At 51.9% G+C, this 24,755-nt stretch overlaps 13 protein-coding genes across 13 annotated transcripts; 5 read left to right on the top strand and 8 right to left on the bottom strand.

Moving 5' to 3' along the window:
- Window positions 1–471: 471 nt before the first annotated feature.
- Window positions 472–1,932, bottom strand: CDV56_106810 (glycoside hydrolase family 5 protein; the record flags this gene model as incomplete). The annotated part of the gene is made up of 1 exon (XM_026760429.1): window positions 472–1,932. The coding sequence occupies one exon, from the start codon at window positions 1,930–1,932 to the stop codon at window positions 472–474; it is 1,461 nt and encodes a 486-aa protein (XP_026618338.1).
- Window positions 1,933–2,371: 439 nt separating this feature from the next.
- CDV56_106694 (transcription factor domain-containing protein) lies at window positions 2,372–4,201 on the bottom strand (the record flags this gene model as incomplete). The annotated part of the gene is made up of 1 exon (XM_026760313.1): window positions 2,372–4,201. One exon carries the CDS (start codon window positions 4,199–4,201, stop codon window positions 2,372–2,374), a length of 1,830 nt encoding a protein of 609 aa, XP_026618337.1.
- A 935-nt stretch (window positions 4,202–5,136) lies between these two features.
- On the top strand, window positions 5,137–6,737 carry CDV56_106545 (putative MFS alpha-glucoside transporter; the record flags this gene model as incomplete). The annotated part of the gene is made up of 2 exons (XM_026760164.1): window positions 5,137–5,321; window positions 5,375–6,737. The coding sequence occupies 2 exons, from the start codon at window positions 5,137–5,139 to the stop codon at window positions 6,735–6,737; spliced, it is 1,548 nt and encodes a 515-aa protein (XP_026618336.1).
- A 606-nt stretch (window positions 6,738–7,343) lies between these two features.
- Window positions 7,344–8,111, bottom strand: CDV56_106448 (alpha/beta hydrolase; the record flags this gene model as incomplete). The annotated part of the gene is made up of 2 exons (XM_026760067.1): window positions 7,344–8,038; window positions 8,090–8,111. 2 exons carry the CDS (start codon window positions 8,109–8,111, stop codon window positions 7,344–7,346), a joined length of 717 nt encoding a protein of 238 aa, XP_026618335.1.
- Window positions 8,112–8,883: 772 nt separating this feature from the next.
- Window positions 8,884–10,350, top strand: CDV56_106315 (uncharacterized protein; the record flags this gene model as incomplete). Its single annotated transcript, XM_026759934.1, has 2 exons — window positions 8,884–9,724; window positions 9,779–10,350. 2 exons carry the CDS (start codon window positions 8,884–8,886, stop codon window positions 10,348–10,350), a joined length of 1,413 nt encoding a protein of 470 aa, XP_026618334.1.
- A 588-nt stretch (window positions 10,351–10,938) lies between these two features.
- CDV56_106227 (ankyrin repeat domain-containing protein) lies at window positions 10,939–11,547 on the bottom strand (the record flags this gene model as incomplete). The annotated part of the gene is made up of 1 exon (XM_026759846.1): window positions 10,939–11,547. The coding sequence occupies one exon, from the start codon at window positions 11,545–11,547 to the stop codon at window positions 10,939–10,941; it is 609 nt and encodes a 202-aa protein (XP_026618333.1).
- A 648-nt stretch (window positions 11,548–12,195) lies between these two features.
- On the top strand, window positions 12,196–12,708 carry CDV56_106154 (DUF1993 domain-containing protein; the record flags this gene model as incomplete). The annotated part of the gene is made up of 1 exon (XM_026759773.1): window positions 12,196–12,708. The coding sequence occupies one exon, from the start codon at window positions 12,196–12,198 to the stop codon at window positions 12,706–12,708; it is 513 nt and encodes a 170-aa protein (XP_026618332.1).
- Window positions 12,709–12,871: 163 nt separating this feature from the next.
- CDV56_106110 (uncharacterized protein) lies at window positions 12,872–13,391 on the bottom strand (the record flags this gene model as incomplete). The annotated part of the gene is made up of 3 exons (XM_026759729.1): window positions 12,872–12,882; window positions 12,934–13,001; window positions 13,057–13,391. 3 exons carry the CDS (start codon window positions 13,389–13,391, stop codon window positions 12,872–12,874), a joined length of 414 nt encoding a protein of 137 aa, XP_026618331.1.
- A 969-nt stretch (window positions 13,392–14,360) lies between these two features.
- Window positions 14,361–17,042, top strand: CDV56_105863 (uncharacterized protein; the record flags this gene model as incomplete). Its single annotated transcript, XM_026759482.1, has 1 exon — window positions 14,361–17,042. One exon carries the CDS (start codon window positions 14,361–14,363, stop codon window positions 17,040–17,042), a length of 2,682 nt encoding a protein of 893 aa, XP_026618330.1.
- Window positions 17,043–17,231: 189 nt separating this feature from the next.
- CDV56_105701 (putative MFS transporter Liz1/Seo1) lies at window positions 17,232–19,313 on the bottom strand (the record flags this gene model as incomplete). Its single annotated transcript, XM_026759320.1, has 12 exons — window positions 17,232–17,322; window positions 17,371–17,598; window positions 17,647–17,762; window positions 17,808–17,863; window positions 17,910–18,013; window positions 18,067–18,111; window positions 18,156–18,280; window positions 18,326–18,431; window positions 18,476–18,662; window positions 18,712–18,790; window positions 18,845–19,092; window positions 19,145–19,313. The coding sequence occupies 12 exons, from the start codon at window positions 19,311–19,313 to the stop codon at window positions 17,232–17,234; spliced, it is 1,554 nt and encodes a 517-aa protein (XP_026618329.1).
- A 652-nt stretch (window positions 19,314–19,965) lies between these two features.
- Window positions 19,966–21,656, bottom strand: CDV56_105519 (putative FAD dependent oxidoreductase; the record flags this gene model as incomplete). The annotated part of the gene is made up of 5 exons (XM_026759138.1): window positions 19,966–20,766; window positions 20,826–20,972; window positions 21,024–21,276; window positions 21,346–21,471; window positions 21,523–21,656. 5 exons carry the CDS (start codon window positions 21,654–21,656, stop codon window positions 19,966–19,968), a joined length of 1,461 nt encoding a protein of 486 aa, XP_026618328.1.
- A 579-nt stretch (window positions 21,657–22,235) lies between these two features.
- CDV56_105384 (TauD/TfdA dioxygenase family protein) lies at window positions 22,236–23,516 on the top strand (the record flags this gene model as incomplete). Its single annotated transcript, XM_026759003.1, has 3 exons — window positions 22,236–22,679; window positions 22,738–23,279; window positions 23,336–23,516. The coding sequence occupies 3 exons, from the start codon at window positions 22,236–22,238 to the stop codon at window positions 23,514–23,516; spliced, it is 1,167 nt and encodes a 388-aa protein (XP_026618327.1).
- Window positions 23,517–23,760: 244 nt separating this feature from the next.
- Window positions 23,761–24,606, bottom strand: CDV56_105287 (uncharacterized protein; the record flags this gene model as incomplete). Its single annotated transcript, XM_026758906.1, has 2 exons — window positions 23,761–24,261; window positions 24,325–24,606. The coding sequence occupies 2 exons, from the start codon at window positions 24,604–24,606 to the stop codon at window positions 23,761–23,763; spliced, it is 783 nt and encodes a 260-aa protein (XP_026618326.1).
- Between the last annotated feature and the right edge of the window lie 149 nt (window positions 24,607–24,755).

Genomic DNA, 24,755 nt, shown 5'->3' with positions numbered 1-24,755 from the left:
TTTGGCGATGCGATACCCGGGCCTTTAGGCGTCTGGGGATTATCTTTTGGGACCAGTGGCGATTGTATCAGATGGAGTTGATCCACCAGCCAAGTAGAGTCCTTTCTCCCGAAGGCGAGTACGTCGGGGGGAAGGATGAGAGATCCAGTCTAGCCATCGCGTACGTATGGTTTAGTCTGGCGAAGAACGGGTATTTGAGGGAGCATCCTATCAATCCTTTTGCTAGCGATCCACTGAATAAATGGCTGTGTTGATTCCAAAGCGAGTAAGTAGAACTGACAAATCCATGAAGTTTTTAGTCAAGCTCATGCATCATCAACAAATAAAAGATGACAATGTGACTAGTGTTGACTTTCTAAATCAGGATAATGACGATCAACTAGAGTTGAGTGGCAAAGAGGCCTGCAGGTGAGCCGTTTAGTGACTGAGGCCTTTATTTTGGCATGTATATCAGCTTGGGAGGATACAAGTCTATCTCTTGAGAAGTCCTGCATCCTCCTGTAGAACCCGATTCAGGCCATCCCTCTTCACACATTTCTCAAAAGAAAATGACCGAGCCAGCTCCTCCAGCTCCTCCTCCGTTTTACCCCGGAACAGCTCTGCAAACTCCCATCCCAGATACTCACTCAGCAGACATTCCCTGACCACTCGCTCGACCTGCCGGTCAAACGTCCAGACAGGCGGATACTTCTTCTGCAGCAGCTCGGCCCCAACCATTTCCCGCAAGCCCCGGAGAAACGGCTCATAGACGTCCTTGACACCGTCTTTATCCGTACATCCCCAAAAGTCCAGCCCGAGACGCTGCTTCTTCGCCACAAACGGCGCAATGAGCTTCCTATACGGCGACTCGGGATCAACATACACCATCCCCTGGTACCCGATATCCTTGTACAGCCAGATACTCCAGCTAATCCGGCTCTCCCCATATATCCTCAGCTGCTCCCTCAGCACGCCCAACCTCGCCTTATTCGTCGCCTCAGCACCATCTTCCCGCGCATCAGGATACACAGGCCCAAACTCGCCGTTCCAAATCGGCACCCCGCGCTCCCGCATAAACCGCACCTTGCGCTCAAACTGCCTCCGCAATTTGGCCTTTTGCTCGTCCGTCCCGGCATACACCTCCTGCCCGGGGAACCCCATCTTCGCATAATCATGGCACGCATAGACGGTGTTGGGGAGGACGGCGGCGAACAGCGAGAAGTCCATCGCGTAGGTATTCCCGTCCACGAAGAGGATATGGTCCGGATCCACCGCGCGGATGGCCCGCTCGACGCGCTCGTACCACGCTATCAGCCGCGTGTGCTCGGGGTCTGCGGGCTCGTTGAGCGGGTTGTACCCCGCTATCACCGGATCCCCCGCGTAATGCTTCGCGATCTCGACCCACAGCTCGACCATCTGGTCCTGGAAGACCTTGAAGTCCCAGAAGAGGGCTCGGGCGAGCCCGCTGTCGCTGTGCCAGTCTTGGTTCTGGCCGCCGGGGACGGCGTGGAGGTCGAGGATGACGTACAGGTTGAACTGGCGGCAGATGCCGACTATGCGGTCGAGGAGGGCGAAGCCGGATTTCTTGAGGACGGTGGGGTTGGTGTCGTCGATGAAGTGGCGGTAGTTGAAGGGGAGGCGGAGGCAGTTGAGGCCTAGCGAGGCGTAGAAGGCGGCGTCGGACTCGGTGAAGGAGTAGTGGATCAAGCGGTCGAAGAAGAATTGGGCCTTTTTGGGGCCGAGCACGGCGCTCATCTGGGCGCGGTGCTCGTGTTCGTGGCCGCTGTAGCCGGTGATGAAGTTTTCCATGTTGAGGTAGCCGCCCAGAGCTGCGCCCTTGAGAACGACCGGGTTGCCGCATGCATCGACGATGGATGTGCCGGAGACATGGAGGAGGCTGCCTTTGAAGACGGGATTAGTATGCGTGGTTGAGTCGTTGGCGTGGGGAGACATGGCTTATAGACTGAAGGTAGAGTAGTAAGTTAGTGATGGTCACTTTGGGAAAGGGAGAGAATGGGAATCTGGCTTGCTTTGAGATGTCGAGTCGAGGGAAGCTTTAACTATCCCTTAATGGCGATTCACGTCACCCATACGGTCTTTTCATCTTGTATACTTCCCTCATCCTTAAGAGCGATACTCCGCGATGCTGTGGGGTAAACGGCAACCACAGTCATGCGACATTCTTTTCCAACACAGTTTGATTTTCAGTTGTCTGAAAGACTTCTGGATAAATGAGTCCGGGATGAATCCACGGCTAAAGCGCTCTGGAGTCGGTAAGTCTATCATGCTCTGGACAGTGAGCTATCGTCCGAACCAGTCTTGATTAAACCCGAATGCTCGGCTGGCTACACAACATACAGATCTCATTGATGATGCTATGAAGAGAAAAATATTATAAATCGTCCAAAAACTGTACTCGCGCCCACAGTAACTCCAATATCGGCCGCATAGCCCTGCAGTCCGCGGACTCTCCCTCCCAAAACCGGTTCAGATCGATCGCCAGCGCAACCGCATGTTTCCAGTTCTCAGGCAGTGTCAAAGGCGATGGCACTCCCTGTTCCAAAGAACACTGTACCACTGAAGCTGCAGCTAGCAGGATCGTGGCGCTCCGATTACAGGACCGAATCAGACACACTGTGCCATGGTGCCGATGGTAGAACCCCGGCTGATTTACATACATTCTCTCCGCATGGCGGTGGAGTCCTTTCTGGAGGAGGCTGCGCACTAAGGGACTCCATTCAGGGGTATGCTGATAGTCTGTCCGATTGATCGCAGCGTCTACGAAAGGCCAGTACATCGTCTCGTAGAGGTTGAGGAGGTGTCCCCTCAGGATGAATCGGCAGATATCGTCGTCTTCAGGAGGAGCCTGGAGTGAGAGGATAGCCGGCAAGGCAGTAACCCATTCCTGAGCCTGTTTCTCGTGCTCCTCCGTCGCCTTCGCCAATTCCTCCAGTATATCAGATTCCGGTGGAACTGGCATGTGGAGCATGGAACTGGCGACGCGGAAGTGCAATCGCCGAAGCGAGATCTCGGACAAGTAGAAGTACCAGGCAAGACGCTCGCGCTGTGCAATCTCATCGATGGCCGTCGCGGTAGGATCAGAAGCAGGAATCACCTCGTGCGATTCCGGCGGGGTAGGGAAGAACGACGGGTAAATCGCCAGTTCTGCCTGCGAGAGAGAAAAGTCTGGCGCTTGCAGATCAAGGCGAATCTCTCGTTCAGATTTCCAGGCAGACCAGTAGATGGCTTGCTCGGCAATGCGGTCGCTCTGCTGTGGCAGGCCGGATCGTTTACTCGGGCGAAGAAAAGAAAACTGTTGACAGCACGCCAGCGCCTGTAGGAAGTATCTCCACGCATGCTCCCGCTGGAACATACTCATCATGTAGACCCCGGATAAAAACAGACATTGAGCCTCCCTCAAGCCTCCGGAGCAGAGGATGCTGCCGATGCGTTTCCGGGCGGCCGCGTACAGCGATTGTGCGGTCTGGTAGACCTCGGTACCCGGGTGAGTCTGGCACTGGTCCTCGCCGAATGGAGTGGCTAGTGTCCCTAATGCGCAGACTAGCAAGGCCAGGCACGAGTCGGGCGACCAGTCGATCCCGTGCATGGAGATGCGGGTAATGAGACGGCGGGTCTCGCGTTCGTTGAGGATCGGGTTCTTGACGTGGACATGCGTGAAGAATCGGTCCACGGCTGATCCGGTAAATTGCGCATTGAGATCAACCGCCGGGAGATTGGTGGTGTCGGACCATGCCTGCGATAGCTGCTCCTGCGTTCCGGGGGTGGTAGGATCGAGCCCGAGACATTGCCACTGAAGGACGTTCTCCAGCGGTTGAACAAGCACCCGCGCCGGGTCTACCGGCTCGACTTTCGATGTTACCGTCGAGGTGAGCCGCACGTTCTGTGGCGATTTCGGAGGGAAATCAGTAACATCGTGCTGGGAGCGCAGGATGTGCTGTTCGATCTCATCCAACCGCTCGAGAATCCTGAGACTTGCCGGGTCATAGCTGGAAAGATCCACGGGCGATTGGATGCATTTCGCCCCGACCTTTAGGCAGAATGAACAGGATGGCTTGAGGTTGTCACATTTGGTGCGTCGAGCACGGCAGACTTGACAGGCTGTGACGGCGCGCTTCCGAGGATACGCGGCAGTGCCTCTGGGGGCGGGTCTTTTGGACGTCCTAGCTGGGGTTGGATCTGGACTCTGCGGGGAAGATGGCATGTTGGTGAGAGTAGTCTATTTGCGTGTCTGGTAAGGAAGAAATAGCGGAGGAAGAGACCATCGCGGAGTATCGTTCTGGACGGACTCTTATATCGTGGCCGACTATCGTGGCCGACTTAAGGTTCGGTGGAGAATCGCTTTCTGGGGGACAGCAATAGCCACGAATCAGCCACACGGAGGAAGCGGGACAGCGCGGAATGTCGCTCTTTGGATGGTCTGATTCTCTGGAACTCTGGATCGCATAAGAACTTGGCAGATCGGGCGTTCTTTTGCTGGATATTTGGAGTAATCCTGTAAACGAAGGACTTTGACTCATTGGAAGGAGGGATATATCCTCGCCCTGAGGTTTGTCTGGGCTCACATATAGTTTAAACTGTTCAGATTAAGACTGTCCACAGTAGTCCCCTCAATGCCATTGATATCCTATAAGCATAGGCTGCACAGTTCGTTGGAGCCTATATCATTACCAAGTCGACGACTTTAACTACTACACCATAGATAGTCTATATCCTACAGAGGATGGAGGGTCCTTGTTCAAAACCAGCCATGGGCCATCAGCCACCATCCTCCTGGATAGGGTTAAGCGGCATTTTGTCTAGCCGAAAATGAGAGTTCCAGCTGATTCTTTTTGTAAGGCAAAGTTTGATGCTTGACTTTCTCGGTTTTTCCCCACATGGACAACCCCAGATCATCCGGGGCATCATGCATGCATCTGGCCATCTCCGTTGCCCTTAATTACCCGGAGAGGGTGCAGTAAGTTTACCAATTGACGGCTGCTTAGTTGGAATGGTTCCAATGACATCTTGAGGGCATTTGACCGGCTATTCCCTTGACGCCATGCGCAACATTTCCTGCATAAAGAGACGGTATCTCTCCCCATTCTGCTGCTGAAGATCTGTTTCATGCCCACCAGAACTTGATATCACAAAGACAACATGGAAGAAAAAGATCTCTCTGTTCAGCATGACGAGGCTATTGGTCCGTCTTCAATTGCCGAGAAGAAAATGCGGACCACAGCCGACAATGACCACGAGCACTCTCTGACTCTCCGGGATGTCTGGAAGCACCATAAACCACTGATCGGCTGGTCATTCTACTGGGCCATGTGTGCTATCGGCTGGTATGCCATACCTATATACATGCACTTAAGGGAAAGACTGACCATGACACCAGGGGCTTCGACGCTCAAATCAACGGCGCCATGATCTCAGTCCCATCCTTCCGGCGCGACTTTGGCTACATCTTCGACAATGAGCCGGTCTTGCCTGCTGATTGGCAGACTGCCTTCAATGTCATCAGCTCGGTGGGAGGGTTCTTCGGTGGCTTCATCTGCAGCTGGCTAGCCGATCTTGTGGGAAGAAAACCTGCCCTGCTGGCCGCCATCCTCCTCTGCGCCGGTGGCTGTCTTGGAGAAGTGTTCTCGGTCACCCGAGTCGCCTTCCTCATGTCCAAGCTCATCCTCGGAGTCGGTCTCGGCTTTTACCTTACCCTCGGGCCCCTAGTATGCAGCGAGATCGCCCCCGTTGCGATACGCGGCCTTTCCACTGCAGGCATCAACCTCGGCATCGCTATCGGTCAGCTCCTCTCCAACAGTGTCATCAAGGCTTTTGGCTCGCGGACCGATCGCTGGGCGTATGCAGCCCCCTTCGCCATCCAGATGATCTTCACCGTCACTCTACTTGTCGGGTTGCCGTTCGTGCCTGAAAGCCCATGGTACCATGCTCGCAAGAATCAATCCGAAAAGGCGCTCAAATCTCTCCAACGCCTCTGGGGCAAGGACTTCGATGCACAGACGAAGCTTGCCGCGTTGCAGACTACCATAGAGGAGGAAGCGCTGCAGAAGAAGGCCAGCTTCGCGGACTGCTTCCGCGGCACCAATCGTCTGCGCACGGGCATATCTGTGGGGGTCTTTGCGTGCCAGCATCTTGTCGGCATCATCTTTGTCCTGGGCTACTCGACCTACTTCTTCCAACTCGCGGGCCTGGACGAGACGCACTCTTTCGATCTTGGTGTGGGTGTTACGGCCTGCGGAGTCGCAGGTAACATCACCAGCTGGTTTGTAGTGGAGCGCGTGGGCCGACGCCGGATCTTCGTCGGCGGCATGGCGGTCCTGACGCTCGTCCTCTTACTGATCGGCATCATGGATGTTGTTCCTACCGGCGCCGCCAAGTGGGTGCAGGCATCCTGCACCGTCATCTACGCGTTCGTCTACTTCCTCACCATTGGCGCCATCGCGTTCGTCTTGCTAGGCGAAACCTCGAGTCCGACTTTGCGTGCGCGCACCACTGCCTTGGCTACCGCGACTCAGGCTGTGTTTGGAATCGCGATGAACTTTGCTGTCCCGTATATGGTCAATCCGGACGAGGGCAACTTGAAGGGTAAGGTGGGGTTTGTGTTTGGTGGGTTGGCTGCTGTTGCTACCCTGGGCAGCTATCTCTACATCCCGGAGTTGAAGGGCCGGACGTTCATTGAGATTGACACCATGTTTGCGAGACGTATTCCGCCACGCAAGATGGGTGGTACCGTGTTGGAATGAACGCAGATGCCACGATGTATAAATGCTATGGCCATGGCAGAACTGTGTGTCCTTTGTGGATTCAAGAGAGGTCTCTTATCTTTGCTCTGAATATCACACCCTCTGTATGTTAGTTCCGTGCTACTCTCGAATAGGATGCCACTGATTAAAATGTAGATCCGGAGCGTTGATGCGTAATCTCCTCATCCACGTGGTAGTGGTAAGGATGCTTGACTCGATTTTGAATGGCAGCTCAAGTACAATGAAAGCCTGTTGATAGCATTGCCTGCCTGTTCAAGTCGCCATACTTGAGCACAACCTTTTGCAATGAATGTTCTTAACCATAAAGGTCTGTCTGAAATACTTGTGAAGAGCGTGGTCGACACCCAATTTGAATGAGCAAATTGATGACGAAATAAGCATGTAAAAGCTGTCTTCTGACCAGCTTGGTGCATCGTATTAGCGACTCGAAGATGCGCATTACACTGTCCAGTATGGTCGTCTGTCAATGAGATGAGTCAACAGTAGCCCTCGTACTCTTGAACTTGCGCGGAATTTCCATCCCCAGTATCGTCTCCTGCTGGTTTGCATATAATATATCTATATCGGGTACTCTGCGGCCTTTGATCAGGGAACATGCGATCCGATAAACCGAACAATGGAAACTAGCTCGCGTTTCCCACTGGGAATTACATGACCTCCCGAGTGCCAGATAATCATCTGTTCAGTCACTCCGGAACAGCTCTGAACCAGCTTCATTGCTGTCTCCTCCTCAACCACTGAATCCAAACTTCCCAGGACATGTAATGACGGAGTTTTGATTGCTGGCTCATAGAACGCCCGATACGCCGGGTGCTCTGCTCTGTAGCCAGCCACACTGACGACAAATTTCAACGGTGGATGACCTCGAATCTTCTCCCGGACTGTCTCCAAATCCATACCTCCCTCTGTCTGAGCTTGGTCTAAGGCTTCTTGCCTCCCCTCTAGCAACGACGCCATCATAACAGCTGCCGCTCCACCCTGACTGAATCCAATCATTCCATCGACTGGCCCTTCTGCTTCAAGTACGGATGCAAGCACGTCCAGTCCCAGCTCTAGGTCGGTATACAACCCATCAAAGGAATCAGGTTGATTCCACCACGTCCACTCACCATATTCAGCGCGGAGCTTGGTGGCGGCGCTGGTGACGACCTTTTCCGGCGATTTCTCTAACCTGAACGGAGCAGTCGGATAGAGGAGTTCAATGCCCGGATATGCCTTTCGGAGGAGTCGCTCCAGGGGTTGACACTTTGTACGGAATAGCTCTCCGGACTGCTTGGATCCTGAGCATGTTAAGGCCGATCGATAACGCTGAAGTTTCCTTGGTGTCTTACCGTGGACCATCAGGACCTTCATTGTGCATTTAGCTTCGTGGAAGATTTAGGTTATATATGACCAGGGGCTGATGAACTGTTTTGTGTCCGTGTTAAAGCGAGGTATGAGTAAGTAATTGAGCACTGCTAATAAGGGCAATTGAGGGTTTAAGGCTAGAACCGATGGCGTGGGATAGTTGACATCGGCGACCTATTTGGGTATAATGCGGCGTGGGATTCATGCAGATAATCTCAAGGCCGAGTCGCTAAAACGCACTTATATCGATCTGCATTGTCTAATAAGTATTTTTCCATGCAGGTCAGTTGCATAGGAATCCAGGTGGCCTCAAGATAGTTGAAAGGTCTCCAATATCCCGATTCAGAACTCCGAGACAACGCCGGACTAGATGAATTCTACTGCTTATGCTTGCCATAGAGAGAGCCCTATTTTCGGAAAGTAGAGAATATTCTGATCAACGTGGTCCGTTATCAATTATTTGCCGGTATGAACAACGCAGCCAAGCGAGACGTAAGCCAGAAGGATGTAAGCAGTACAGGCAGGGGGTCCGTCATTCGAGCTTTCCTGTTTCTTCAGCGTGACCTATGCGAGCCCAACCAGACGTGAATATTTCCATCTCGCCACTCTTGGGTCTGAGTCGAAGAGAGTGAATAATTTAAATGATTCAACCTTTGACCGACCTGTACAACTCATCCGATGCCATCCCTGCAGGTGCCACGTCAATGCACCACTAGTACTAAATCTCCAGATACCCAACGATCATCGCGATTATCAACCGCGCAACAGTGATCCCGCCATGGAAGTCGACGCAGAAACCCTCTTCAACGCCCTCGGAAAGCGCCACGAAGACGCCTATGCTGATAGCCCCGGGCTTGTCCAAGTCACTGAATATGTGTTGAGCAAGCTTTCACGCGGTAGCCATGTCCTTGACGTGGGTTGCGGAACCGGCAAACCGGTCGCTGCAGCGCTCGCATCCGCTGGTCACGCCGTCTACGGCATTGACGTTGCTGAGAACATGGTGAAAATAGCAGGCAGTCAAGTTCCAGGAACGTTTTCGAAAGCCGATATGCGAACGTATACTCCTCCAGTCAAAATGGACGCTGTCTTTGCCGTCTACTCGCTCTTCCAGATCTCACCAAGCGATGTCCATAAAGTGGTGTATCGGTTCGCCGAGTGGTTGAAGGAGGATGGGATACTGGTACTTGGTGTGGCGCCTTCCTCGGCCCTTACGGCAAGAAATGGCGTACATGACCCCGTCTGGGATTGTGTGAGAACTGAACAGACGTGGATGGAGAGGCCGGTGTACGAGCTGTACTTTTCCCAGACGGCTTGGCTGAATGTGCTGCGCGAAGCAGGTTTTGTCATTGAGTTGGAGAGGATGTTCGACTACATACCTAACGATCCCAAGCATACGCGGCTTGAGACTCATTATTTGATTGTCGGGAGGAAATGGGAGCCACACCCGTTGCTGGGACCGTATCCTTTGCCTGATGGCCGTCGAGGGAAATCAATGCGCAACGAGTCGGCTTGGGGACAGCTGCAGGGGCATCTACGCGTGACGAATGATGAGAGGACAAAGCTGTCCTCTGTGCTGGAGGTCCATCAAAGGGTATTGGATATTGGTGGTGCACTGAAAGGTGAGCTATGCATGCATTCTTTTCTCGATATATGCTGACTTCAGACCATCACAGACTTCCTTGGTCAGGAATCAGCAAGGAACAAGTTGGTGGAGACTTTGCCTAGCGCTTTGATTAATTTGCTATACCCAGATGCCCGATTTGAAGCGGTCATTGCAACCTTGATTCTCGACTACATTGATGATCTCCGCGGTTTCTTGCTAGAAGTGGTCCGCGTGGTTAACAAGTCCTCATCGAATGCGCGGGTCATTCTGATCCAAGGGGCACCATATAATGAGGTCCACAAATTGATGAATACAATGTGTACTCCATTGAGCGGGAAGAACGCAGGACCTGCGCATCAAGGATTGCTCCTCCATTCCGCCAGCAAGATACTGGCCGAGATGGGATTCGGAAGGACTTCCCTCCACCCTCTCAGCACTTCGTATTCCTTTAACGAGGATAGTTCATCCGATCGGAGCAACAAACTCGCCGAGATGTTCCAAAATGTCTGGTTCACTGGCGAGGAAAAGTACGAGCAGATGAAGCAGCAGCTGGTCTTTCCGATAGAGAATCTCCTGCATGACCATCCCGGCTTCATCCAGAACGATTTAGTGATCATGGAAGCCGTACCGGATGGCAACTAAGTTTATAGGGGCACGATTGAAAAAAAATACCTCGATTATCTTTTGAGGGGGACTGCTTAATTTTCCAAGGCAACATTCGAACCACGGGATTCATCCATGAAGGTTGCAATTTGTCTTCAAATTTGTAAAATCAGGGGCATTGCTAGTAGCCATTCTGAGAGTCGAGACAATAAAACATAGTGCTGACACAGGTCAAATCAATCAGCTCTTTCATAGGGTATCATAAAACAGATTCGTCAACTTCTCTTAAGCGATCGAGCAAGGGTCCATTCCATAAGCATCATTCACAGACAGGCAACCGGGCCAAATCTTCACAAAGATAACAGACAAGGTCAAGGCATGATGTGTCGTCAATATGAAATCAAGTTAACAAGCAACTAAACTCAGTTCTCAAAAGCAAGCTCTATACGGTGTCTGCAAAGTGAAGACATCTTTCAACTGGTCGGAAAGCTTCTTCGTCCCCTAAGGAGTATTAGTTGGGCCGCCTTCGTCTAAAGACGACTGCAGCTCCTTTTACCAGCTCGGCTTCTGTGGAGCCGGTTCTGATCGTCAAGACACATCACTATGAACTGTGACGACAACATTCTCTCAACAGAAGACAGATTTCATCATGGCCAAAGGGCGCATGTTGACCAGGTATCCACAAAGCGCACTCGACCGTACTGCTTCCCCTGTAGATCGATTCGTCTTGACAAGACGCTCGAGAATCTCATTTTCCCCTAACAAGTAAGCAAAGAGCAACGGGGTGTGCCCATCCCAATTCTCAGCGCGTGGATTAGCCCCTGACTCCACAAGCAGGCGGGCCAAAGACTCTGAGCGCATCTCGACAGCAACATGCAGAGGGGTGAGTCCTTCCTTGTCTTGGATGTTCACATTTACACCCCTCTTGATGAGGAGACGCACCATACCCTCTTGTCCTGCTTGTACAGCGGCGTGGAGTGGAGTGCGCCCTCTCGCGTCTACAGCATTTACATCGTCTCCGTGTTCGATGAACGTGATGGCAAAGTTGGGATATCCAAACTCGGCTGCATCGTGGAGTGCAGTGCGCTGTTGGCGATTGATCTGCTTCAGAGGCTTTTCGGGCTTTTCGGGCTCTTCAGCGCTGGTTTCGTGGTTGAGCTTGTTCTGCTTCATGGACTCTTCGAGCTCTTGAGGGTCGGTCTGGTGGAAGAACATTTCCTTGAATCTGGACTCCATGGTGGAAGATTCGATCCATTGACTGTGTGAGAAACTCTTTGTGGTTATCACGGTGGAGAAGATCGAGGAGAGAGAAGATTGTGAAGAGGGGAGTCATCTCTTCCTGAGGATGTAGGACTAATAGTGACGTATATTGGACTTGGTCTCAACGTCATGTGATATCATTTACCCTATATCAGAATTCCCAGCCATAACAGATACTCGAGATGTCATAATAACGTCTTAGACAGGACAAGAACATAATGTACACATCGAGATTGAAGCTGTAGACTGGAACCCTCCACTTGGCGCGGGCCATCGTTGCTCCAACGTGGCCTTTTCACCCACACCGCAGAACAAGTCACGTGTGGCTCGCGTTTGTCAGCAAAATACGAGAACATCTACGGATTTCTACATCTGGAAATTGACATTACAAATCATGTTTTGAATTGTCAACGGAAATTCTATGGCTTTGTAATTCGGATGGATTGAAAGCATCTGAGCGGGGCGGATCTCCTACTGATGGCGTGGCTGTGATGTCGGTGAGCATTCGGGATAAGTATAAATAACGCTGGAAGCTTCCTGCATTTAAACAAAGACAACAACGATAAGGTCTCCAGTCTCAAGGAAATTCAATCACTACTTCCTCCACTTCAAGATCGAAGCAAAATGACCGCCTCTCTCTATACCTACACCGTCCCCACCTACCTCAAGGGCCTGGAAACCCTCACCCTCCTCCTTAAAAAGGCCGAAGACTACGCCAAGGAAAAGAACATCCCCCTCTCCGACTTCGTCGAGGCCCGTCTCTACCCAGACATGAAGCCTTTGAGCTTCCAAGTCCAATCCGTCAGCAACACTGCCAAGAACTCCGTCTCCCGACTCGCCGGCACCGAAGGCGTGCCTATGGAAGACAACGAGACTACCTTTGAGGAATTCTACGCTCGCATCGACAGGACTATCGAGGTGATCAAAGCGGTTGATCCTAAGCTCTTCGAGGGCAGGGATCATGCCGAGATCCATGTGAAGTTTGGCACGTATGAGGCGACCTTTACCGGGGAGTCGTACGTGAATCGGTTTGGGCTGCCGAATTTCTTTTTCCACTTGAACATTGCGTATGCGATCTTGAGAAGCAAGGGGGTGCCGATTGGGAAACTTGATTATCTCAAGTATTTTAACGCTTGATCTACCATGGTGTTTTGACTTTTGAGCAACTGGAGTAGGCGGGATGAATCATGAGTCGTTATACATTATTGCTAGATTCTGAAACGAATATGGTATAGTACATTGCTTGGACAAAGATCAAATGACCGCTAGATTCTCCCGTCAGTAGACCACTGATGTTTGATCAGACATGGCCTGTCCTCGTTAGTGGCAATGGCATGAACAAGGTCAAGAGTCAAGACTTACGTCCAAGAGGCTTAGCTCTCTTCGAGATGGACCTAGCCTCATGCTGCTTATGCTTCGCCCGTCGCGCCCTGTCAAAGCCAATCAGTGCTCGCCTCCTGAATACATACCCAGCAAGCAACTTACTCTTCAGCCGCCTCGCTCTCCAGTCGTTTCACATGGTCCCTGGCTTCGCGCACCGCCATCCGGGATTCCCGCAGGGCCCGATCGGCCGCTTTCTCTGCGGACTCAGCTCGGAGAACCTGCTCCTTGGCTGCCGCGATGGATGGGTCTTCCTGGTGTCGGCCGAGCAGACTGCGACGGTGGGTGCGTCCGCTCGAGTAGCTACCCGAGGATCGGCGAGAGGAGTGGCTGGAATGCGAGTTACGACCGCCAAATAATCCGTGGCTGCGTTGGTTGGGCTCCTCGATGCTACGAGCCGAGGAGGAGCTGGAGACTGAATCGCGGTGGAAGAGAGGCATGTTGTTCTTACTGGGTGAGGTGGAGGGCTCGGTTGGATATGATTGTTTTTCGTTGACTTGATGATAGAGAAGGACGAAAGCTTCATTTTCATGATGAACAGATTGTGCGATATCTATATAGACAATTTGCATCCGGTGTGACGTCAAACCGATGATCGCACAACAGCCACCATCATCATCCCTGTATGTGTAGTGGTGTATTGCTATGACCACTGTGAGGGCGACGAAACACATATGCGCTTCGTCAATTTGACAGCTGTGAACTTATCATCGAGACTTCCTCATCAAATCCCTCCATTGCTCGATCGTCTCCGATCTTTTGCTTTCCTGCCTGACATCATGACTGTTGGCCTTGGGGTGCTCTTTCCAAACAACCGCCGGGTCGTATACCGAGTAAGTTCACTATTCATGGCGCGGCTTCGACAACGAATTCGATGCAAGGAGACTGTATATGTTTGATGGATCGATCCTAGCAACAAGGGCCATTATCAGTCATTGTCGACGATGACGGGACCGTGGGGGTGGCGAGTGTCACGGTGATCGACAAAGATGCCGTCACTGACAACGCAGCGATCAATCGATTGTCAGCAACGGACCATCATAACCTATCAGAAGGATAATTAGTTGAGATGAGCGAGCAATAAGAGTTGAGAGTGATGAGGCTGTGACCTCGAAGTTTCCTGTTGTTTTGATGTTGACGAGTGCAAACTGTGCAATGTCGGTGAGTCATGTGAGCGAAACGCCTTGCAAGGCTTATTCACGTGATATTGTGCCTGGATAGTCTGCCTGACAGCCTGAGGAAGACCAACTCGGGAAATCAACTCGTCAAGGTAGACACCGTAGCCTTATGTGCGACATCCCCAAAGGACCAAGAGTGACCCACATACGAGCCTTCAGACCTACTTAAGACCATTGGACTCGAATCACAATGGCTTCAATACCATCTTCATCTCATCGCTCACTTTTATCATGGCCTCCAACAGCGCCCTCTCTCAGACTATTCAATCGCTGACTCTCAGCAAGATCCGCGAGTTGGAGAAACTGCGTAACACTTATCAGTCGCGTAAATTTGAAATCCTCAAATCGTCTGCAGCGTGTGACGATCAATTCGATAGATTGAAGCATTTACTCGCTGGCGCCAAGGAGCTCTATCCCGGCGCATCTCGGGATGTTACGATCGGTCATATCGAACGATGGCTCGATCAAGCCAGATACGACTCATCAATCCCCTCGAAGATGATAGAGGGGTTTGAAGAGACCTTGATTGCAAAATTGGACGCCCACAGTCGAAAATTGGGTCTTGCCGATCTCTATGCGCGCTTGCTGACCGAGTGGATGAATCCTTCTTCAGACGATACGAGCAACCCAAAAGCCAGGGATGATCCTGACGATGAGGATTTTCTCGTTGTGGAAGAACGACAAAAACAACGTCTTCAGCAACTATGCGACCAGTTCGAAGCGGTCGTCTTCAAGCCACTTGAGACCAACGAACAGGAGATCCACACCTTCCTAGAAGACCTCTTCCTCGGGGATGAGCAGGAGGTTGCGCTGAAAAAACTACGGCATCTTGTTAAGGACCAATGCGAAACAATGTGGACAGCTGAGGAGCCCTTCAACCACACTTCTTTGTCCAATTGCATTCATGGCCTGCTGACTGCTGACTTGCTGCCTGACGCTAAGCGAGCCGTGCTCAAAGACTTCCTGAGCAACAAAGTCGCTATGACTGAGATCGCAGATGTCCTGAACATGCGATTCGCAGACTTGAAGAACTGGGACTGGCACGCAGGCGAAAAGGGCATTCCAGTCTTACCGCGTCAGCAAACGAACGGCAAATATCGCGTCTGGGTCGACGAGGATGTGCTGCAGACCATCTTCGCCGAGTTCATCGCGATCAAGTTCTGCAGCGCACTCAAGCAGTTGCTTAAAGGTGTTGTTACACATAAGGGAGTCTGGAAATTCTCTCCAAGTCCGCAGATGACCGAACGGGACTTCCTACGCCGACGTTACTACCTCAATTCCCCTCTCAGAGTCCATAGCGTGGACAAGCAACGTGAAGCGGAATATCAGGAGACGTACTTCCTCTCATACTTGCCCAGCTCGGACACATCACTCTTTGAGAACGGTCCTACATATGACGAAGGAAGCAACGATGAAGACGCTGGCGCAACCCCGGCACACAAGGCCGCGCCCGAGAAAAACATCAAGCAGCGGATACTGCGCAAGGTTGCGACGGAGACTCTCCTCCACCAGCATCTGTACGGTGAGGCAGCTGTCATTCAGTCCGATATGAAATGGTACGGGACCGGTCTTCCGCACAGCACCCTCTTTGCCATTTTGAGATTTGTCGGATTTTCCGAAGAGTGGATCAATTTCTTCACTAAATACCTTCAGTCGCCCTTGAACATGGATCGGGCCTGTGATGGTCGGACCCCTACCGGCCCTCGACTGCGCCAACGCGGCGTGCCTCTGGCTGGCGGAATGGCGAAGCTCATGGGAGAGCTTGTCCTCTTCTTCATGGATATGACCGTGAACCGCGAATGTGGCATGTTGCTGTACCGACTGCACGACGACCTGTGGCTCTGCGGAATTCCAGCCAAATGCGCCCAGGCATGGGAAGCCATGCAAAGATACGCCCGAGTCACCGGGCTGGAGTTCAATTTGGCTAAAACCGGCTCCGTCTACCTCGCCGAGTCCAGAGACGCCAGCATCGCTGCTCGACTACCCAAAGGGCCCGTCACGATTGGATTGCTCGTGCTCGATCCCGACTCTGGTAACTGGGTGATCGATCAGACACAAGTGGATGCGCATGTTCAGCAATTGAAGAAACAGCTTGACTGCTGTGATAGCGTCATCTCCTGGATCCGCACCTGGAACAGCTGCATCGGCCGCTTCTTCACCAGCAATTTCGGCCAGCCGGGCTTCTGCTTCGGACGTGACCACGTCGATCTCATCCTTGCGACATACGAAAAGGTGCAGAACACGCTCTTTAACACCGATGGCCGCGCATCAACGGTCATGGAGCACCTTCGGCACATGATCGAGGCACTTTTCGGCGTCTCCGACATCCCGGACGCATTCTTCTTCTTCCCGGAGCAATTGGGCGGACTCGGTCTGCGGAATCCATTCGTCTCAACGCTCTTGGTCCGCGATGAGCTCCGCTCTACCCCGATCCAGCTTATAAATGACTACAAGGAAAACGAGAGAAAGGCATACCTCGACGTCAAGAAGGAGTTTGAAGAGCTGCCCGAACGCGAGCGCTTGCGCCGGTACAAGCTGATGCAGCCAGATGCGGAGGCTCGAGCAACCGCGGACATAGATAGAAGCTTGAGTACCTTCATGTCGTTTGACGAATACGTTCGCTTCAGGGAATTCACCGACACCCACCTGGCAGCTCTGTACAAGAAGTTGATGGATGTTCCGGAGGAGATTGATATCGAGCTTACGGAAGAGGTCTCGACTGCGCTGAGGAAGGTGCAGTCTCAGATCGATTATCCGGTAGAGGATAATGAACTTAAATGGCTGCTGCAGCTATATGCCGAAGAGCCGCTGAGACGGCTTGGGGGGTTGAGTCTGGTGGACAAGCGGTTCTTGCCTGTGGGGGTGTTGGCGATGGTCAAGGGGAAAAGGGTCACCTGGCAGATGGCACTGTAATCTTTCACTGACTGTGATCGATACTTGCTTAATGGACTATTTGTACCCTGTATTTCCCCGCGTCTGTAGAAGCTTTGCCTCATTCTCGCCTTTCATGCGAAGGTGGTAGCATAAGGCGCCATTCACCCTATACTTTCCCATTCCCCAATGCTCTCTCCGAATACCATGCGCATAGCCCAAAATGCCTGTTTACACCTTAACCAAACCTCCATTCTCCGAAGCTATCTCCGGGAAACTGTCCTCACTCTCATGCTCTGTGGTTTCGGATAGCTTGGCAGCTCTACAGCAGAGATTAGCACAATTACTCCTCACCACAAGAGTCACTCACTTTTCAGCCCTTTCCCTCTTGTCCAGTCTAACCGTCACAAAAGTCGATATAATAAGTATAGCTGACAGAACCGTCACCGTGATGAACCCCTTCCGGTACCTCGGCGCCTCGACCTGCTGCCACACAACCTGCGGCAACCACGCCTGAAACACATACGCCATCTCATTCATGCTGCCTACCACCAGTGCCCGTTCCTCGTTGTCCTCGGAGCAGATCTCATGTGCCCATCTACTTTCTTCAGTTTGGTAGATAAGCATAGAGACCCGGGGAACGTACGCCATCAGAAGACCACTGAGCCCATACCCTGCGCCGGCAATAATGTAGCAGGTCCATCTCCACCCGGTGGGAATATCCCATATAGCGAGGGAGGTGTACGAGACAATGTTTATTATCTGCATAGTCAGTGACTGGAGTTATGTACATCAGTGGGAGCTTACCGCGCCGAATATGACCGGTGGCCATCGTTTGCCGCCGAGGATGGAGTCAGACATCCCTATCCAGTCAGAGGTTATCAAAAAGAGAGAAGGGAGTCTGCCTACAAGCGTAGATTAGGGTCGTCACAACTTGAACGGCCCCGGTAGTTGTCGGATAGGCATTAATCTGGCCGACGGAATACCTGGGGTCTTTCGAGGATTTGAGGTATCTGTTTACTTGATCGGTATATGTATGTATTGAAGCGGGCATAATTGCACTCACTGCTGGAATACAGGCTGGCTCCCTGCAGCACCGTTGTTGAAGCACCTGGCCGTGTCAGCGCCATTCCGACTCGGTCGATATAGACGTACAAATATAGCAGTGTCAGTAGATAGATATGCCACGACGAAAAGATCTTCTTCAACTTCTTCCTGGTCAACGGCCCTCTATTCTTGCGTCCTTCAAGCTGCATACGATTCTGTGAAAGGGCGATTTCCTGGAACACGTTAGCATGTCTCAAGCTCTTATGTCGGTTACTCACCTCCTTGGTCAAGTACCACGGGTTCGAAATCTCCGGGACGTCGGGCAGAATGAAAAATCCACTCAGCGCGACGGGGAGAGAGATCACACCGTCGATGATAAACAACCTGAAACATCAGCTTGGCTTCGTGGGAATGAGTTGCAAACATACCATTGCCAACCCTTGAACCCGCCCCTGCCACCAAGATGATACACACCTGCCATCAGGTAGCCAGAAAACATACTCGCGATCCCACCACTAGTATGGAAAATGCACGATCGCTTCGCCAGCTCGTCTTTGCGGTACCACGAGCCAATGATGTACTGCATGCCGGGGTAGAATGTGCTCTCTGCCAGGCCTGTTGCTGTCACTATCATCCGCCCCTGCCAAAGGCAGATATCACGTACCAACAAAAAAGCGCAGGACATATAATTGAGTCACGGTGTTGCAGCGTGCCATTGCGAAGGTCAGAACCGTCCATAGCAGCTGTCCAGCGTGAGTACCGAGCAGTCTACGAATGCGTAGGAGAGGAGATAATACCTCCATAGCCGGAATCCAATATCGGGGCCGGATGCGCGTCAGGAGCAAATTGCTTGGAATCTCGCCAATCACATAGCCAACCGTCCAGCAGGTCTGCATGTAATTGAGCTGGTTGCCATACAGGCTGAGATCTTCTTTCCTGCGCTCGGTCAACGGATGGTCATCGAGGTTGGAGATAGCACCAACATACATCCCAGAGACAAACGCATTGTTGATGTTGACTTGATCGAGATACTTGATGAAGTACCCTTGCACCCTCCCGTCAGCTTGATCACATCATTCACGGTTTGGTGTACTAACCAAGGGAAGCGAAAGTCAATATCGCCGTATCCAGCTTGAACAGCAGCTTGCGCTCTTCGGGCGACTTGTCGAATGTGTCCCAGAGGTAACTGACCCATTTCCTCTTGGGGAGTTTCTGCAAAACGTCGACGACGACTCTTTCGTCGACGACCGCTGGTGAGGGAGCCATGGTATGTGGACGGCTGTAGAGCAGTCTTGTGTGGCTCTTACAAGTAGCAGAAAAATGGTTCTTCAATCTTACTTTGAGGAATCAACGCATTTTTAACGGTCACTGTCTGCTGAACAAGCTTTGGCACTCGTTGAGCACCCACCTTTTATTACGTCCAGTCGATGAGCTTGATTCTATCTCGACTCTACTAGGTAGGCCAAGGTGGGGATGTTGTAGCTAGGTAGATTCCTCATTGTCATTAGGGCTTGCGCAATTGGAGCTGCGATAGGCATAGACACGTTGAGAGTATTCATGTCAAGGAGAAGGCCGCGAGAGGGTTGTTGACTGACTCGTGGTAAGTGGCGAGTGGCCAGTCCGTCAAAGCTCGCCATATGATTGTTGGATGATGCCAACCACACCAATGCAAATCGCTCCTTAGGTTCGAACTACGTGCATGTGGGTTCTGGGAAAGTAGGCAGGAGGTTTGGGGATGGATAAATACTAAACTTGATGTATATGCCCTCCATGACTGGATAATCTACGGCAGATGGTTAGAGAAAGCTTCCTGGTCTCAGGAAGGAAGCGACTACCCTCGGCTGTCTAAATACAAGTGATAATGATACCATGTGGCCTCAGGGTCCATTCTGTAGCTCTGTACCTCATTCCTTGCAACTCAGCTACACACCTCTAACGCCGGGAACTCGCCCACCCCACTATCTCTCCTCGCTCCACTCCCAAAGAGCTGCTTTAGTCGCTCCCTCTGTGCTTCCTTCGCCTCCTTCCATGTCTTAGTATGTCCCTCAATGGCTGCTAGTCCGCGAGAAGCCCGAGCCTTATTCACCCACTCCAAGATATCGGTTACGTAGTGCTCCTCCACATCCTTGAGCGAGTGGAATCCCCGCCCGCTCCCCTTCGCCTTGATGCGACCAAGATATTCCGCCCTCATCTCTTCGGCGGGAGGCAGCTGAGCAATGCCAGAGAAGACGGCTGCGACAGCGATGGCTTGGAACTCAAACAACGTGAATGTTGCGGTGTAGTACGGAACGCCTACGAACACCAATGTCGGGTCGGGAATGTAGAAGATGTCCTTGTGAAGGTTATGCACCTGTGTACCGTCCGTCACAAGGACTGTTTCATTTGCATCCACGGGAGATGTGTCATCGTCGTGGTATTCCTGAAGAAAGGGCAGAGTAATGTGGTAGCCAGTGCAGATAATTATGCCGTGAATACCGCATAGCTTCTCACCAGATTTGAGGTGGACAATCAATGGCAAATGCTCATCGTCCAGTAATGCCTTGTCGCTTTGCAACTCAAATCTGGCAATCTCGCTGATTCTTACTCCGTTCTCAGGAAGGACTGAAGCAGCCAGGTCAAATTCACCGTTGCGGGTGCTTTGATATACGCTATTGGCAACTGGGCCTATCTCGCGAGCAATATCTGCCGAGGATACCCCACCGCCGATAAGGAGGATGTTCTGTAAAATCTCAGCATCTTTGGGAATTTTCACGTAACCACGTAGCCTGACAGGCTCACCTTGCTTTCAAACTCGTCGGGCCTTCTGTATCCCTTTGAATGAAGGATTCGAGACGGCCATAGTGCCTTCGCCTCCGGTAAGCCAGGAAACTCGGGAATACGTGGAGCGTGGTAGTGGCCAGAGGCGACGACGACTGCGTCAAATGCCTGCAACAGTCAGCCCAGTCTACAATGCAGCTCTGACATGATAGCTCTTACTTCGCTTTGCTCCTCCTCTTGCACGACTTCACTTCTCTCATCTTCACGAAGCGTGGACCAAGTGACCTCCCATCGGTCCTGCTCCTTGCGCAGCTTTTTCACCCTTGCACCATAGATAGTAGCACCGTCAACGCCGGCCTTCTTTGACGTATCTTGAATGTATTCCTTCATGACAACGTGACTTACAAAGTCGGGTGTGCCTCTTGGCCAGGCGTTAAGCTTTGTGCGCATCAAGGGTGTGGAGACATTGTTCCTGAGCCCTTCGTAGCATGGACTACCCAAGATCAACTAATATTCTCTGATAAATACGGGTCGAACCTACCCAGGAGGCGCGTGTTCCCGGACACTCTTATCCCTAACATCTGATGCGGCATCCGCATATTGTTCAGCCCGGGAAGGTTGGACGGACGGGTAGACAGGCTCAAGGGGCTTGCGCTCGTCGTACAACCTGTAGTCTCCTGTCAAAATGGCAGGACGGCAAGCTCACGATGATACATACCAGACTCCCCCTGCGGCATGATTCCTCTCAAACACTGTAACCTCAATTCCAGCAGCGAGCAGATGCCCGGCCGAGACAACGCCGCTGATTCCTGCTCCAATCACGGCCACGTGATGAATTTGACGGCGAGTCATTGTATAGACTGTGCTTCAATGTTGCTTCATCGGCGAGTCCTCGACAGAAACCCCTTATGTGTGCGCCTCTAAGCAATGGCAGGTGATTTATTCTCGATTGCACCATTGGTGATGCGAATAACGATTGCGCAGACTCCGCTGAAACGGGGAATTCGGAAGTAGATTGCCGTGCAAGTCAAGCCTATCTCCTATCCGATGGGCAGGAAGTTGAGTTGCTTTGAAATCCACTTTTCTCAACGCAATCGTATCCCTGAATGAGGATATTCGGATCTTGTCCGCATGACGGTCGAGACTGATGCGATTTGAGGGGCTCGGGAAGATAGGGCAGGATGATAAGACGAAGTGAGGGGAAGACAAAGCCACGAGCGTGTTAAATATCGCGGATGATACATGGTGTGAAAGGCGTAATGGGTGGTGATGATGATGTGATCGCATATACAAGGATTGCCCGAAAACGCACTTGCTAATCAACTCAAGCAGGGATGGATTCAGTGTGTATAATTAAGCAGGAATCGGCACTGTCTTGCACCAGTATTCGTCCGATCTCGAGACTTGTTACGCTCAACAAAGACCGGCGTCATGGCTCCTACCGCAATTGACCCCCGTATTGTCGACGTCGCAGAGCCAAGAAAGGAGACTCTTCCTCTCCCTCCCAACGCTCGGCAAAGACTCGAAAAGGCTGGCATTGATCTGTCAGCCGGATATCCGTACCGGCCTGCACGGCCTCTCTACATAGATGATGTCTACAGCATCCGAAACTATGATCGCCCGCACGTTGACGTGGGATCCCGCGCCGATCCCGAGAAGAAGGCTCTGCTGTCAGCAGCGAAGGAGGTCATTCACCTCACCAAGCACATCGGAACCGAGATCGTGGGACTGCAACTCAAGGATCTCAACGACAAACAAAAAGACGAGCTGGGCCTCCTGATTGCGGAAAGGAGCGTTGTCTTCTTCCGAGACCAAGATATCTCCCCACAGCAGCAGAAGGAGCTGGGCGAATGGTTCGGTGAGATCGAGGTCCATGTACGTCGTTGCATCATCTTTAGCAAGTAGCCAGGGGACTGTACTAATCCTTGTTTAGCCGCAAGTACCACATGTTCCAGGAGTACCCGGTGTCACTGTATTGTGGCCGGCCCTGCAGGCAGCGGAAACTCCGGCTTCATTCCGCCGGCCCGGAGGTGCTTCCCGCTGGCATACAGATCTTGTGCATGAGCGACAGCCAGCGGGTGTCACCCATCTGCACAACGATACGGTGCCCAGCACTGGAGGGGACACACTATGGGCGAGCGGTTACGCAGCTTACGAGAAGTTATCACCATCGTTCCGTCAATTCATCGACGGCAAGACAGCCATTTATCGCTCGGCCCATCCTTATTTGGACCGCAAGCATCCGGAAAAGGGCCCCATTTATGTCGAGCGAGAGCACCCTCTTGTCCGAGTTCACCCTGCAACGGGTTGGAAGACTCTTTGGGTAAACCGAGCCATGACATATCGTATCGTAGGCCTAGACAAAGCAGAAAGCGACGTCATCCTCGGATATCTGTGCGATGTATATGAAAAAAACATTGATATCCAAGTTCGGTTCAAGTGGACACCAAGGACAAGCGCTTTGTGGGATAACAGGTAAGTTACGAATAAGCTTCCTGCCATGTATGGCCTTTGATGACTGATTGTACAAGGATCACCATCCACAACGCCAGCTGGGATTACGAGGGAAAGGAGCCGCGGCATGGCACTAGGGTGACCGCTCTGGCAGAGAAGCCGTTCTTTGACCCTAAAGCGCCGACAAGACGAGAAAAGTTGGGTCTTCTGGGACCAGACGAGATCGAAGAATTGGCCAATCGCTTAGCCGGACAGTAGTGTAGGCAGAAACTTACTTTAACGCTCGGATGAATTTTGACGCCTTTTGGGGCTGTGTGATGCCCTGAAACTGTTGATGCTGAAACGCTGGAGTAAATCACTTCGCGCGTAGAATTGATTAAGGCCTACTGAGACTGCTGTCTGTGCTGGTTTTCTGCGTAGCCGTAGCAAATGCTCGTTGCGTGCACTGACTGGTCAGACCGGTCTATCGGTAGACACAGTCAGCACAAGCGAGTTTATAAGCTTAGTTCCGCCGGAGGACATAAGCCCAATGAAAGACTTCAGGGCTGTGTGCAAAAGAGAACGTCTGGCCTTGTGGTGCTTTTATAGAGGTGTGTGACACGATGGTCCAATATTTCCCAGCATAACCGAGATTGTCAAAGCGAATGTTTGAATATGAAAGCGCAACCCAGGTACTGCCCTTCTGCGTCAGCGGGACAAGGTGCAAAGCCAACAGCTCCACTGGAGATACCGTGAGTTCTCCAGTCTCGTTCAAGACCTCGCTTATGGTCGGGCAGATTGATGATGTATCGGATTCAGTTAAGAGGCTCACAGATGGCGACGTCGCAATGGCATCGCTCGTGCTTTTATCGACGAGAACATCAAACGGCGCATAGCGTGCCAACTTAGCAACGTCGCTCCACGATCTCAGGTCAATTTGAAGCCAATGCATTGCCTGGTCTGCGTTCTTGCGACTCTCAAGTTCCTGGCCGAGGCGGACAGCTTCTGCTGAGAAATCCACATTCTAATCGGAGACGGTGGAATATTAGTGCAATTCTCCAAAAGTTTACCAAGGCAGAGGACGCACCACAATGCAACTTCCCGGCCATTTCCGCTTATGAAAGGCCTCACATAATCTAATGCCCAGCTTGGAGATGCCTGGACCAATATGCAAAGCACGCGGGATGGCATGGGGTTGAGGACGACGCTCCAATTCGGACAGGGTAGTCTCGATCAGGATTTCACCCGAGTTCAGCCATTCTCCGACATCTTTTCCAGTCGCGAATTTAACGTCCCAGTATGCGGCCTCATCATAGTCCGGAGCGCCTGTGATTCTGGGATGCTCTCTTCGTGTTGACGGTGTCGTCATTCTCTGACGTGGATAAGGAAACACGGTCGCGTTGCCGGAGTAAGATGTCTGCCAAGAGGGTATTATCACGTGACTACATCAATATCCTTCACACTCTTCAAAGTTCTCTTACGGTTGCTACAAAAAAACAAAGATCGATGAATCTATCA

Source organism: Aspergillus thermomutatus (genome assembly GCF_002237265.1).
Source record: "Aspergillus thermomutatus strain HMR AF 39 chromosome Unknown NODE_9, whole genome shotgun sequence".
In the NCBI taxonomy this organism is placed as follows: Eukaryota; Fungi; Ascomycota; class Eurotiomycetes; order Eurotiales; family Aspergillaceae; genus Aspergillus; species Aspergillus thermomutatus.
This window is presented reverse-complemented; position numbering and strand designations above follow the sequence as displayed.